The sequence below is a fragment of the Phoca vitulina genome, unplaced genomic scaffold (genome assembly GCF_004348235.1).
Source record: "Phoca vitulina isolate PV1807 unplaced genomic scaffold, GSC_HSeal_1.0 scaffold96, whole genome shotgun sequence".
Classification (NCBI taxonomy): Eukaryota; Metazoa; Chordata; class Mammalia; order Carnivora; family Phocidae; genus Phoca; species Phoca vitulina.
In genome coordinates, this window is record NW_022589799.1 from 1,744,713 (window position 1) to 1,759,931 (window position 15,219).

The 15,219-nt window shown below is 38.0% G+C and overlaps 1 protein-coding gene across 6 annotated transcripts in view; it reads left to right on the top strand.

The window, feature by feature from the left end:
* ARNT (aryl hydrocarbon receptor nuclear translocator) overlaps window positions 1-15,219 on the top strand; it is a 70,744-nt gene that overhangs the window by 34,631 nt on the left and 20,894 nt on the right. For 3 of the 6 annotated variants that reach the window (XM_032397141.1, XM_032397142.1, XM_032397144.1), the window contains 5 exons: window positions 1,133-1,177; window positions 4,538-4,582; window positions 8,083-8,296; window positions 11,814-12,027; window positions 14,260-14,362. In XM_032397141.1, coding sequence (XP_032253032.1) covers window positions 1,133-1,177; window positions 4,538-4,582; window positions 8,083-8,296; window positions 11,814-12,027; window positions 14,260-14,362 — 621 coding nt within the window. The other 3 variants (XM_032397143.1, XM_032397146.1, XM_032397145.1) reach the window with 2 other exon arrangements.

A 15,219-nucleotide genomic window follows, 5' to 3' on the forward strand; every position in this document is an offset into this window, starting at 1 on the left:
GACTTGGAATAGACATTTTTCCAAAGAAGGTATGCAAAAGGCCAACAAGCCTATGAAAAGATGTTCAACATCACTAATCGTTAGAGAAATGAAAATTGAAACTACAGTGAGATACCACCTCACATCCATGATGAGGGCCACCATCAAAGAAACAGAAAATAAATGTTGGGTAAGGATGTGAAAAAGAAGGAACCCTTGTGCACTGTTGGTCGGAATGTAAATGGTAAATTTAACCACTGGAAAACAGTATGGAGATTCCTCAAAAAACTAAAAACAGAATCATCGTATGATTCAGCAGCCCCACTTCTGGTTATAAATATCCAAAATAATTGAAAACAGGGTCTTAGATATTTGCACACTCATGTGCACTGCCCCATTTTCACAATAGCCAAGAGGTGGAATCAACCCAAATTTCCATTGGCAGATGAATGCATAAAGAAAATCTGGCATATATGTCCAATGGAATATTGTTCAGCCTTAGAAAGGAAGGAAATCCTGGCATATGCTACAACATGGATGAATGTTGAGGACATTATACTAAGTAAAATAAGCCAGTCACAAAAAGAGACTGTATGATCTCACTTATATGAGGTATCTAAAGTAGTCAAAATTAGAGATAGAAAGTACAGTGATGGTTACCAGGAGCTGGGGATTGGGTGGGGAGCAGATGGGAAGATGATGTTTAGTGTATATAGAGTTTCAGTTTTGCAAGATTAGAAAGTTCTATAGATCTGTTGCACAACAATGTAAATATAGTTTACCGAATTGTACTCTAAAAATTGGTTAAGGTGGTAAATTTTATGTTCCTTGTTTTTTTGCCATAATTAAAACTACCCCTAATCTCAGAGTGGTGCTGACAGGGCAGTCAGTTGTGCCCTCATGAGATCATCCTCTTTTTTTGGAGTGTCTCATAAGTAAGGGTAAAGGAGAACATCGGAAACCTGACAAATAATAGTCATGGGTTTCCTAAGTTCTTTGGGATGGCATTACTATCTCTATTGCTTTGTGATGCTTTTCCATTGGCTTTTTTTTTTTTTTCTGTTGAATATTTTTACTCCTTTCTAGTTTTTATTTCAGATGAAGTAGATACAACAAGTATAATGCTTTGGGCTAATCTTATTTTTCTTTTTAGGTGTGATGATGATCAGATGTCTAATGATAAGGAGCGGTTTGCCAGGTAATGTAGTAGAGCATCTTGGGCCATGTTGTGGGACCAGGCAATTCAAGTGTATTGAGTTTAATTTGATCTCATTAGGAGTTAATTTCTCTGTCAGTCTTCTTCCTACTCTGAAAGCTGACAAAATTTAGTATGACAGTTATTGTTTATGTTCAGTTAACATGGCTTCAGACTGATGGTACAGTTTACACAGTGTTTTTATGTATATGATACGCAGCTATACAGTGTGCTTGCTGGGTGTCCACAGGAACACAAGTTATGGATTTCATGGTTGTATTTATTATTAAATGGGTCCACAAAATCTATACAGGTAATAGTTTTCCTTTAAAAATGGCAACAGAAACAATTTTTGTGGAGATGAATTTTGATTGTTATAAATTTATTTAAATTTTGTTAAGATTATGAAAAATACTTCGCTTTTCATCAACTCAGATGTACAAAATTGAGAAGGATTTATGAATAAAAAGCAAAGTATTTTTTTTTAGAACATCAACTCAGATGTACAAAATTGAGAAGGATTTATGAATAAAAAGCAAGGTATTTTTTTTAGAAAGTTCATTCTATATATTTTAAACAGTAAATTAGTTTTTTTTTTAAGATTTTATTTATTTATTTTACAGAAAAAGAGAGAGAGCACAAGCAGGGGGAGCGGCAGGCAGAGGCAGAGGGAGAAGCAGGCCCCCCGCTGAGCGGGGAGCCTGACTCAGAACTCGATCCCAGGACCCCGGGATCATGACCTGAGCTGAAGGCAGACGCTTAACCGACTGAGCCACCCAGGCGCCCAAATTAGTTTGTTTTTTAAAAATTGAGTTTGCAGCCACCTCAGAAAAATGAATAATCAAAAATCCAGAGCTTAACTGAGTTCTTGTATTTATTGCCGATGTTGCTAGTCTGGGGACCATACGTTGAGAACCACTGATGTAGAGGGCTAAGAAATACCAGTCAGAGTAGCTTATAACTATCTGAAGCAGTAAGATGCCATCATGGGCTTTGAATAAGAGATTTTAATAAATAAAATGCATGTGGGATTTTCTCTAGTAGCAGTGTATAGGATTGATTAAAGAGAAGCTCTATAGTCAGGGAGGTAGATGCGAGGGTGAATAATAAGATAGCTATAAAATCATGAGTGCCTGGGCTAGAGTGGAAGCAATGGCAATAGGAAAGAAGTGAATTTAAGAGATTTTCCAGTAATTTATTTATTGAAATAGATACTTAAAAATACTTTAGGGTATAAACCATCTCTAAAATGAGAAGTTAATTATGGATATTTGGGGAATAGTTTCTCAAGCTGCATTGGAAAGTCAAGCCATCATGGGCACCTGGCTGGCCCAGTCAGTAAAGCATGCAGCTCCTGTTCTTAGGGTCCTGAATTCAAGCCCCACGTTGGATGTAGAGATTGCTGAAAGAAAAAGAAAGAAAGAGAGGAAAGAAAAGAAAGATAGATAGAAAGATAGTCAAGCCATCAAATAGTACTGGTCATACAGGTTAACAGTCTCTTGATTGAAATTCCAAAAAGCTATGAAGACATGACCTGAATTATTTTAGTCTTCATTTGTCCTACTTAATATAAATATTTATACATGCACATATTTCATTCAGAAATACTAGAGTGGTTAAGGGATTATGGATTTGTAGTAGTAGGAGTAGTAATAATAGGAATTTTAGATATTTAACTTTCTTTCAAACAACTTAGGTTGTGCCAATTCAACTCACATATTCTCCTTGGGAATTCAGTAGAAGGTCTATAAAGCTGAAAATGTATGTATTTTCTCAATTCTTTGAAAAAAGGATTTGTAGTTTGTTAAGGAACCATAATAACCAATGAACATGAAACTCTAAACTACTGAATATAAGGCAATTCTCTTGTGTTTCTCATCAGTGTAGGTAAATTTCATATTTATGTTCTTATTACTGTGTTATTTTGGGTCTCTTTTTTTCCTGTTTCCCAGGTATTGCTATTCATTGTACATGTCATTTTTTTTTTTTTTGAGATTTATTTATTTTAGAGTGAGAAAGAGAGAGAACAAGTAAGCCAGTGAGCATGGGAGGGAGGGGCAGGGGGAGAGAGAGAGGGAATCCCAAGCAGGCTCCACACCAAGCACAGAGCCTGTCATGGGGCTCCATCTCACCATCCTGAGATCATGACCTGAGCCAAAACCAAGATTCGGACACTTAACCGACTGCGCCACCCGGGTGCCTCTCTACATGTCACTTTGGCCTCTGTACATGTCACTTTTAATAATGAAATAGTGTTTCAGCCTGTTAATATATCATGCTTACTTAGACATTTTATTTGAGGCTTCTTAATCTATATCTATATCTATATATATTGTTTTTAATGGAATTGATTACTGATATACTGGCCTACCAACACCTTGATGTTTCTTCAGTTGCCACCAACCCTTACAGTTTTCAGTTTTCCAGAAAAACTTGGTGGTAATCCTTTGTAGCCCCCTCCAGGGGAGGGGGAGTTGACAGTGGGGATGCAGCAGTTTTGGGGCTTTACTGCAAAGAAATGGGAGAGTGAATAAATAGAAATTTACTACTTTAGTATCAAATCAATGATAGGGGATGTACCAGAAACCTAATTCTTAAGTTTTATTTATGTAATTTCTCCAGTGAAATCTGTTTGGTTATTTTGTCTGTGAGAGCATATGTGTGTGTCTGCGTGTTACAGAGAGATTGTATTTGTGATCATTTGTTTGACATTCTTATCATGATTTACTCTGTTTTTTTTATTATAGAATAGCATATGTGGGGGCACCTGGGTGGCTCAGTTGGTTAAGTGGCCAACTCTTGATTTTGGCTTAGGTTGTGATCTCGGGGTCCTGGGATCGAGCCCCATGTCAGACTGCGCGTAGTAGGGAGTCTGCTTGAGTATTCTGTCTCTCCCTCTCCCTCTGCACCTTCCCCCCCCAAATAAATAAATAAATCTTAAAAAAGAAAAGAATAGCATATGTGGATATCATTTTATTTCCAGATTGGTTGCAGTGTGTGAGAATGGTATTCCCTCGTTTGGTTCTTGTTCAAACTATATATTGTTGGTCTGTACAGAGATTGATTGGCAAAATGCTTTCTGTGTTCAGACTATGTTAATTTATAATGAGTATTGGCCTTGCTTTTATGTCAACCTTTGTCCTGTAAGTTACTTTTTTTTATCCTAACAAATGGCTTTGTAGAGTTACGGGCAAGGTTCCTGTCCATATTTTAATTTTCCCTTCTCTGCATCTATTTTGTTCTATTTCCTTTTTCCTTTCTTTTCCCCTCTACTTCCTTCCATCAGTCCATCCATCCATCCATCTTTCTTTTTTTCTTTCTTTTTATTTTAATTTTAGCTTAGTTCATTAATTCTATTTTTAGGTCGGATGATGAGCAGAGCTCTGCGGATAAAGAGAGACTTGCCAGGTAGGAGAACAGTGTCTTTCAGCATGATGAAGCAGATGATGCTGCTTTTTCCTCTTTCTTACTCTGCTCTTTTCTTCCCCTTTCTCTTTGTGTTTTTCCTTATCTGTGGCAAGAGAGGACACGATTTTTTAGAAGTTTGTGTGTAACAGGAACTTTGGCCTCCCCCATCAGAAAGTGGGTGAGTTGAGGGAACTTTACTAAGGAATTTAAGAAATTGCTATTGGTTTTATAGTTTTCTCTTTTCCTCTTTATCTCAGCACTGTTTCACAGAATAAAAGGCTTTAGAAGCAGGGCAGTGGTGCCAGTTGGTGCTTTAGCAGGGGCATACTTTTTAATCAGAAGACTAATAAATATATTTGTGTTTGCAATTGGTTCCCAATATTTAGGCCTTAGCATTTATTCTGCACCTCTCTAGAAAGCACACCCTTATCCTGTGTAGACTCACAGGCTAGATTACTGTGTCATAGCAGTACTGGTCTTGCTTTGGTGATTGAATCTTTTGTGGTTTTCCAGAAAAGTTTTAGCAGCCTTGATGTGGCTTTTTAAAAGAGTAGCCTTCTGGACTTCGGTGTCAGAAATCTGTCAGATACTAGGAAGATGGGTGCTTTAAGTTTGAAAGTAGAATGTTATGTTTCTCAGGCAAATTAACAAATACGGACTTACGTGGTGAGATCTTTTTGCCATTTGGAAAGTAGACTCTAGAGTTCTCTTTGGAGACTGTTGTCGATAAGGTAGAAATACTAGGATACTAATGGTGTGCCCAAATTTTTCTTTTTTCTTGCTTCTGTGATTTGGGACCACTCAGTAGGAGATAGATCATTGATACCAATACCTGTTTTTACTACTTTACCCCCTTATCTCATTACCTTTTTCAGCGGGGCCACAAGCTCATTTTGTTGTCATTTCCTGCTAACTCTTAACTCTTCAGAAAGCTGATTTGGCATGGTATGGTGGGAAAACCATTGCATTAATTGGGAATGAATGCTGCCTTTGGGAAAGTCATTTAGTTAACTTCTTAACCTTAGTTTGTTCTTCTCATAAAGAGATTTATGTTAGACCAGTTGTTTTATTTTTCTTTTTGTTTTGACAAAGAACTTCTATTCAGATAGGATCCTTAAGTGGTAATGGAAGTAAATAAAAAAGATAAAGCAAAAGCTGCTCAAGGAGAAGCAGAAATGCAGCATGTTGTTTGGTTCTTTCTTTGAGGCATCCCTGTGGAAGACACTGAGGAACTATGGGGCTTTTCAGAAATCCAACTTGAAAACTACTGGATTATTATTTTTTAACAATGATAAGATTTTGTCTTGATTTTGAGGAAATCAGCATTGGAGATGTGATCCACTTACCCTGTTGAGATCCAAATTGTCTGTTTTCAGGCCTTTTCCTCCCCATTCCACTTTTACTCTCTAATTCATTTTGCTCCAGCTGGGGACCCAGAAGGGACCTCTAGTAGATGTCTTTTTTTTTTAATTTAATTTTATTATGTTATGTTAGTCACCATACAATACATCATTAGTTCTTGACATAGTGATCCACAATTCATTGTTTTCGTGTAACACCCAGTGCTCCATGTAGTACATGCCCTCCTTAATACCCATTACCGGGCTAACCCATCCCCCCAGCCCCCCTCTCCTCTAAAACCCTGTTTATTTCTCAGAGTCCATAGTCTCTCATGGTTCATCTCTCCCTCCGATTCCTGCCCCCAATCATTTTTCCCTTCCTTCTCCTAATGTTCTCCATGCTATTCCTTATGTTCCACAAATAAGTGAAACCATATGATAATTGACTTTCTCTGCTTGACTTATTTCACTTAGCATAATCTTCTCCAGTCCCATCCATGTTGATGTAAAAGTTGGGTATTCATCCTTTCTGATGGCTGATTAATATTCCATTGTATATATGGATCACATCTTCTTTATCCATTCATCTGTTGAAGGGCATCTCGGCTCTTTCCACAGTTTGGCTATTGCGGACATTGCTGCTATGAACATTGGGGTGCATATGGCCCTTCTTTTCACTACATCTGTGTCTTTGGGGTAAATACCCAGGAGTGCAATTGCTGGGTCATAGGGTAGCTCTATTTTTAATTTTCTGAGGCACCTCCACACTGTTTTCCAAAGTGGCTGTACCAACTTGTATTCCCACCAACAGTGTAAGAGGGTTCTCCTTTCTCGACAACCTCTCCAACATTTGTTGTTTCTTGCCTTATCAGTTTTTGCCATTCTAACTGGTGTAAGGTGGTATCTCAATGTGGTTTTGATTTGAATTTCCCTGATGGCTAATGATGATGAACATTTTTTCATGTGTCTGTTAGCCATTTCTATGTCTTCTTTGGAGAAGTGTCTGTTCATGTCTTCTGCCCATTTTTTGACTTGATTATTTGTTTTTTGGGTGTTGAGTTTGAGAAGTTCTTAATAGATCTTGGATACAAGCCCTTTATCTGTAGTGTCATTTGCAAATATCTTCTCCCATTCCGTGGGTTGCCTCTTTGTTTTGTTGACTGTTTCCTTTGCTGTGCAGAAGCTTTTTATCTTGATGAAGTCCCAAAAGTTCATTTTTGCTTTTGTTTCACTAGCCTTTGGAGATGTATCTTGAAAGAAGTTGCTGTGGCCGATGTGGAAGAGGTTACTGCCTATGTTCTCCTCTAGGATTTTGATGGATTCCTGTCTCACATTGAGGTCTTTCATCCATTTTGAGTTTATCTTTATGTATGGTGTTAGAGAATGGTCGAGTTTCATTCTTCTGAATGTGGCTGTCCAATTTTCCCAGTACCATTTATTGAAGAGACTGTCTTTTTTCCATTGTGTATTTTTTCCTGCTTTGTCGAAGATTATTTGACCATAGAGTTACCTTAAAATCTCTTGAGCTCAGTACACTGGCACCACACCCAGATAGAGAAGGTAGGACTTTGTGCATTAGTGAGACAAAGAAAACTTCAAAATCTTCCAGTTCTGCCTTCTAGTGTTAAGAGTAAGAGAGAAGCTTAGAACAGGCAACATTTTATAGACCAAAGGAATCTATACTATCAATTCTTCTATCAGCTGTTGGGCAATATACTTGTGTTGGAAAAAACTGGTCATTTTATTTTCAGCCTTAAAAAGTTGAATTAGGAAACATGGAGTCAGCCAAACCAAGATTATTTGTCTCGGGAAATAACATGAATAAAATCAGCATCTTTTAAGACTATCACTTTTTGAAACATTTTTTGTTTTGTTTTGTTTTGTTTGGGGGAGTGGTAATTTACATAGGAAGTGAAGTTTCCAGGAGATAGGGAGAATTGCTGGTATCTGCTTATTCTCTGTCTGCCTTGTTGGTTTCTATTCCATGCTTGTTCTGCATGAGAAGGTTGGCAAACTTGACTCTATCTTCCGAGACTTAAATACTCCTAAATCTAAAAGCTACATTTCTTCAGCAGCTCACTCCCTATTTATATCACTCTTCCCGCCTCCCAAATGGCCAGATGTGACCACCTGGGTGGGGCTTCTCCTCTCTCCATGCAGGGAAAATCATAGTGAAATTGAACGGCGGCGACGGAACAAGATGACAGCCTACATCACAGAACTGTCAGACATGGTGCCCACCTGTAGTGCCTTGGCTCGAAAACCAGACAAGCTAACCATCTTACGCATGGCAGTCTCTCACATGAAGTCCTTGAGAGGAACTGGGAATACATCCACTGATGGCACCTACAAGCCTTCGTTCCTCACTGATCAGGTCTCTGGGATGTACAAATCTAAGATAGTCTAGAATCTGTTGAAAATTTTGATCTTTTCGGGGTAGATGACCATAATTCTAACTAGTGCCTTATACTGAGAGTCAGAACCAAGCTGAGTTTGTAGATTGCTTAAAGTACAAGAATTCAGCTGGGTTAAGGAAAAATTCATACCATGGGAAAGTAGTTTCAATTCTTGGCTATTATATTCATTAGCATTGGAACAGTGAGAAGTACAGAAGACTTATGTAAATTATTTAACAAGCTTATTAGGTATTTTATTTATTTTTTTAAAGATTGTATTTATTTTGAGAGAGCATGTGCATACAAGCAGGGGTGGGGGAGGAGCAGACTCCCCACTGAGCAGGGGACACTCCGCCCCCCCAGCGCAGGGCTCAATTCCAGGACCCTGGGATCATGACCTGAGCTGAAGGCAGACACTTAACCAACTGAGCCACACAGGTGCCCCAAGCTTATATGTATTTTAAACTTCACTCATGAATATAGTCTATAAGGTGAAACAAGAGTAGAATTGTAGGAAGAAGAGATGACTGTGTCCATGGAACCTGTTCTCTTCCTTGGCTTTAGGGTTATAGAAGATGGAAGAAAACTGTTTCTTATTCCTGAAGCAGCTTTCAGTTTTAGTGATAAAAGGAGTCTAACAAGGCAGTCATCGTTCCTTAGAGATGTGCTCTTTTACATGTAATGAGAAAAATAGGGAAGGCAAAAACATTTCTAGCCTCTCAGGAACTTAATCTGAGTATGAATATGTGAGTGAGTGGAAGTGAGTCTGAATATGAATTTTTGAGTGGCTGGATACACACATAGTGAAAAATGAGAGGAAAATGCATACAAGAAGAAATATCTTTTTAAAATGATTTTATTTATTTGTTTGTTTGTTTGTTTGTTTATGAGAGAGAGACCGAATATGAGCAGGGGGAGGAGCAGAAGGAGAAGGAGAGAATCTCAAGCAACTCCCCATTGAGCATGGAGCCCAGTGTGGGGCTAGATCTCCCGACCCATGAGATCATAACCTGAGCCAAAATCAAGAGTCGGACACAACTGACTGAGCCACCCAGGCACCCCGATAAATAATCTTTCTTTAAAACTTATTAATACTTTATATGGGACTAGATAAATATATAGTGGAGGGATGGCTAAAATGAATAGAATGACCAGGTTTGAGTGGGGATGGTTAGCAAAGACTTCTAAGAGTAAGAAAGGCATGTTCTCTTTTGATTATTAAAAGTAATACATGGTTATTGCAGAAAATTTTGGAAGATACAGGAAATATAAGGAAGAAAAAATTGACCTATAATGTCACTCTTTTATTCAGAGGATTAGAAGGAAGGAATGTGGTTTGGAAGAAAGCAATAAGAATGATTTTCAAATAAGAGTGTCTATATGAAAACACATATAGCATGGATTTTAGATTTATGTACTTTGAAATAGTTAATCAGTTAATCTAACAATACACATAGAGATACTGATTGAACAGACTCCAGTTTATGCACCTTTTGTGGGCTAACCAGGTGCTTTGTGCTATGAGAAGAACAGAGATAAGAGATAATCACTAGTGGAAAGAGACATGTAAATAAGTAAATCACAATATAAACACACAATTAGTTCTATCATAGAGGTGCAGTATTAAAGTCCTGTAGAAATACAAACATGGAAAAGGAAAGGTAAGGGATTAGTGTCATAAATACTGTGAATAACTTGAGCAAATGCCTAGTGAGAATGATTGGATTATTCAAGGCAAATGAAATAGTTTAGCAAGCCTTGGGAGATGATAATAGGGAGGTAGGCTGGGACCTTATCATGGAGTATTTAGGTGTTATGTTACAGAATTTAGATATTAATTTTTAGGCAGTAGGGAGGCATCAAAAATGTGTCAGTCAGTGGGGTGCCTGGGTGGCTCAGTCAGTTTAAGTGTCCGACTCTTGATTTTGGCTCAGGTCATGGTCTCAGAGTCATGAGATGGAGCCCCGAGGTGGCTCTGCGCTGGGCGTGGAGCCTACTTGGGATTCTCCTTCTCTTTTTGCCTCTCCCCATCTCTCTCCCAAAAAAAATTGTATTAGTTGATACAGAGTATTTTAAGGCTGGATTTGAGACTTGGCATAAGATAACTAGGACAATGATGTAGTTATTGGGAATAGAAGTAATAAAAACAGTTATCACTGGAGCAGGAGAGAGAGTAATTAGATTTTAAGTCTTGTATCCTGAGAGGAAGGTGATACTGTTAATAAGAAAGGAAATGCTAGAAGAGCACAGAGGATTGTTCTTTGGAGGGGAAAATATGACCGGTTTTGAGATGTTGAAATTGAGTTGCTGGTAGAATATCTAAATTGCAAATGTTTTAACAGTTGGTTGGAATTTAGGTCTGCTTAAAGCTAAAGAAAAAAGTTTAGGCGAGTCTAGAGATACAGACTTGGGCATCATTTCATGGCAGGGAGGAGTGGATATAATTTCTCAGGGAGAGAGTATGGTATAGATAGAGAAGAGAACTTAAGATAGAACCTTGGAAATATCTATACTTAAGACTTGAACAGGGGCGCCTGGGTGGCTCAGTTGTTAAGCGGCTGCCTTCGGCTCAGGTCATGATCCCAGAGTCCTGGGATCGAGCCCCACATCGGGCTCCCTGCTCGGCGGGAAGCCTGTTTCTCCCTCTCCCACTCCCCCTGCTTGTGTTCCCACTCTCGCTGTCTCTGTCTCTGTCAAATAAATAAATAAAAAATCTTTAAAAAAAAAAAAAAAGACTTGAACAAAGGGAAGGGTGCCTGAAGCAGAGAAGGGACATTTAGAAAGGCAGCAAAAGTTGGAGGAGGGTGTAGTAGAAGCTAGAGGAAAATAAAACTTAAAAGGATGGCATGGATAACATTCCCAGATTCTGGAGAGAGATTGAGTAACATGATAAAGACCCAGGAAAGGGGACTTGAATTGGCAGTCGGGAGAACATTGTTAACCTGCTGCAAACAATATGAATGGTTTAGAGTGACAGTTGTAGTGGGATTGAGAAATAAGTGAAAGGTAAGAGAATAAAACCAGTGAATATAACATTACTCTTAATATAAACTCGGCACTGAAAAAGAGATGAGTTGGGCAAAATTGAGGAAAGATTTGTATAGAATTGAGAAAACTTGATCATGTTTATAGATCTGAGGGGAAAGAGAGTGAAAATGGGAGTATTTATAGAGCAAGATCCTAAAAAGAGACCAGGGGGTGAGATCAAGGACTAAATTTTTGTTAGTGGGAAACCTTTTTATTCCCCATCTTGAGTCCTGAGATGAAGAGGAGGAGGTGAATAGTGACAGAGAGATTGAAGAAATACCTGTTAGAAGATTTAGCTATTGTGAAGGCAGTTACATTTGGAGTGCAAAGCTGGGGCTGTGGGTCAGGCAGGAGCCAGCAGTTGCTTAGGGAGAGGTGCATAAGGCCTGAAATGTGTTACTTCTTTCCATGAATAATTCTTGGCTTTTAAGAGTTCAGTATTAACTTTTATTTCTCTTTTTTGGGCAGGAACTCAAACATTTGATCTTGGAGGCAGCTGATGGCTTTCTGTTTATTGTCTCATGTGAGACAGGCCGGGTGGTTTATGTCTCTGACTCAGTGACCCCAGTTTTGAACCAGCCACAGTCTGAATGGTTTGGTAGCACACTCTATGATCAGGTGCATCCAGATGACGTGGACAAACTTCGTGAGCAGCTTTCCACCTCAGAAAATGCCCTGACAGGTACGAATTATGTGGATGGAAAATGAATGGGAAGCCCTTTCTTTTTTTCCTGAAACAGAAGAGGTGTTTTAGCTCTTCAGTTTGTTCATTGAATCTGTCAAATCTTCTAGAATTTTCTCCCATAATGAATATAATCATTTTTTTTCTATCCACACGCAGATAATACAATTTGTAGCTTATCGTTAGAAAATATTTCTTGAATGACAGTGCACATATAAAAGTTAATTACTGTAAATAAAACAGTAAAAACCAAATCTACAATGAACTTTTTTTTTCCATTCTAAAAGAATTAAGTTATCCATGTTTCTGTCTCATTTGTATGGGTAATTACCTGGTATTTTTTTCTACCTGTTTGTGCATATCTTTGGCTTTATATACTGGGTTCTATTTAATAGATTTTTATTTTAAAGAGGAGTTGTTATCAGTATAAAAGTTGTTACTATTGTTTTTTGTATCTGTACTATTTTTTGTCTTATTTTTATTTATTTTTTTCTTCACCCTATTTTAATGCTGTTCAGTCCTTTTGCAGAGTTTGGCTATAGGAAACACATCTGCTTCTTAAGCAACTCTGGAAAAAAATTTAAAGTGAAAGCAGATCAAAACTGGTAATTAAGGGGGGCCTGGGTGGCTTAGTTGGTTGAGTGTCCCAATTCTTGGTTTTGACTCCGATTGTGATCTCAGAGTCTTGGGATCAAGCCCCGTGTCAGGCTCCACACTGAGCTGGAGTCTGCTTGAGATTCTCTGTCTCCTCCCTCTGCCCCTCCCTGTGCTCATGCACACACATGTACACATGTGTTCTCGCCCTCTCATTAAATAAATAAATAAATAGAATCTTTTAAAAAAACTGGTAATAAAATACAAGGAAGTCCATTATAGTTTTATTTATTTTTATTTATTTAAATTCAGTTAATTAACATATAATGTATTACCGGTTTCAGAGGTAGAGGTCAGTGATTCATCAGTCTTATATAATACCCAGTGCTCATCATATCACTGCCCTTCTTAATGTCTATCACCCAGTTACTCCATCCCCCCACTCCCCTCCCCTCCAGCAACCCTCAGTTTGTTTCCTATGATTAAGAGTCTCTTATGGTTTATCTCCCTCTCTGATTTTGTCTTATTTTTTCCTCTCTTCACGTCTGATCCTGTTTTGTTTCTTAAATTCCACATATCAGTGAGATCATATGATAATTGTCTTTCTCTGATTGACTTATTTCGCTTAGCATAATACCGTCTAGTTCCATCCATGTCGTTTTTCAAATGGCAAGATTTTGGTTTTATTAATTGTGTTTTAGTTTTCCCTTCTTTTAGGTCTTTATGGATTTCATGTTTCTAGTTCTTTTTTCCAAAAGTTGCCATTCATTTCTTTTTTTTTTTTTTTTTTTTAAGATTTTATTTCTTTCTTTGACACAGAGAGAGCACACAAGCAGGGGGAGCAGCAGAGGGAGGGAGAAGCAGGCTGTCCACTGAGCAGGGAGCCTGTTGCGGGACTCGATCCCAGGACCCTGGGATCATGACCTGAGCTGAAGGCAGACACAACCAGCTGAGCCACCCAGGCGCTCTTGCCATTCATTTCTATATAATAAAGGGAAGAACAATTTTGGCTGGAGATAGATACTGTGTTACTATAGCATATAAAATTATTTGTTTTGTTTTTTAATTTTTATTTTATTTTAATTTTTTAAAGATTTTGTTTATTTATTTGAGAGAGAAAGAACACAGAGGAAGAGTGAGAGGGAGAAGCAGACTCCCTACTGAGCGGAGAGCCCGATGTAGGGCTTGATCCCGGGACCCTGAGATTGTGACCTGGCCAAAGGCAGATGCTCAGCTGACTTGAGCCACCCAGGCGCCCCAAATTATTTGTTTTTAAACAATGACTTTCCCTCAGTGTGCATGTGTGCACACACGTGCATGTGTATGTGTATAAAAATGAGACCCAAGAATATAGCCTAGCTTCTTGCTTGCCAACACTACTTTCCACTCCCACCTTCCTTCCTTGCACAAGGTTTTCTCCAGTGCTGCCTTTGAATTTAAGAATAACATTCATTGATGGGGGTTGAGGTATTTTGGACTTGAAAAAAATCCATCCCCTACTTGGCCTATTCTTTTATAAACAAGGAGATTGGAGGGCATCAATAGGATACTTATTTATCTTTGCCTCCAGTGTCTCTCCTGTCCCTCTTCACCACATACAGGAAAACATACCAGACTGTTTTTCACATCATTTTTCAGGGCGTATCCTTGATCTGAAGACTGGAACAGTGAAAAAAGAAGGTCAGCAGTCTTCCATGAGGATGTGTATGGGCTCAAGGAGATCATTTATTTGCCGTATGAGGTGAGAGTCAGGCTGAGGACTATGATTTGACATAAGAAAAATTAAGAGCAGGGGCTTCGATTTCTGGTTAGGTCAGTTAAACTTTTAAATCTGAGCTCTAGTTGGATTAAATTTAACTCTCAAGACTCACATGGATTATAACAATAAAATGTTTGATAAGGGAACTAAAATTTAATGAATTCCTCCTATGCCAGATACTATGATAAGAGACTTATTGCTGTCATCTCATTTCCCACATCTGTTCTTTGGGGTTGAATTCATGGTTACTATTCTGCTGTGTAAAAAAAAAAAAAAAAGACTCAAAATTAACTCCCCAGGATTACATAGATAATGTCTGGTATAGGATTTGATTTTAATCCAGAGTAGTTGGATTCCAAAATCTATAGTATTTTCCCAGTACATCACAAGACAACATCCATGCACTAGACCATATCTTAATTTTTCTTTTTTTCATAGAGTACTGATACTTTCTTATATCTTTTGGTTAGTATTTAGTGTTTATAATTATAAATTATACTTTTTTAGTATTCTGAAGAAAGTATGGTGGTACATTCTACATAGGTAGAAAAGATACCTCTTAAAGTCACAAAATAAGTTCAGGTTGTACAGTGGAAATTACCTACATTGTACTGAGAGGATGCTTATTAGAAATGACGAGTAGGATATTAAGAAAGGTTTCCTGAGAGAGTTACAGAATTGAGTATTATATTGCTTACTGGTTTAGAGTAACTTTTGAACCTAGACTGCTAGGTTTGCCGCTTATTATCTTCTGAGACCTTGAGCAGATTACATGACTATTTTGTGTTGTGATTTCATCTAATATTGGGAATTATTATTAACCTCATAAAGTTGTTATA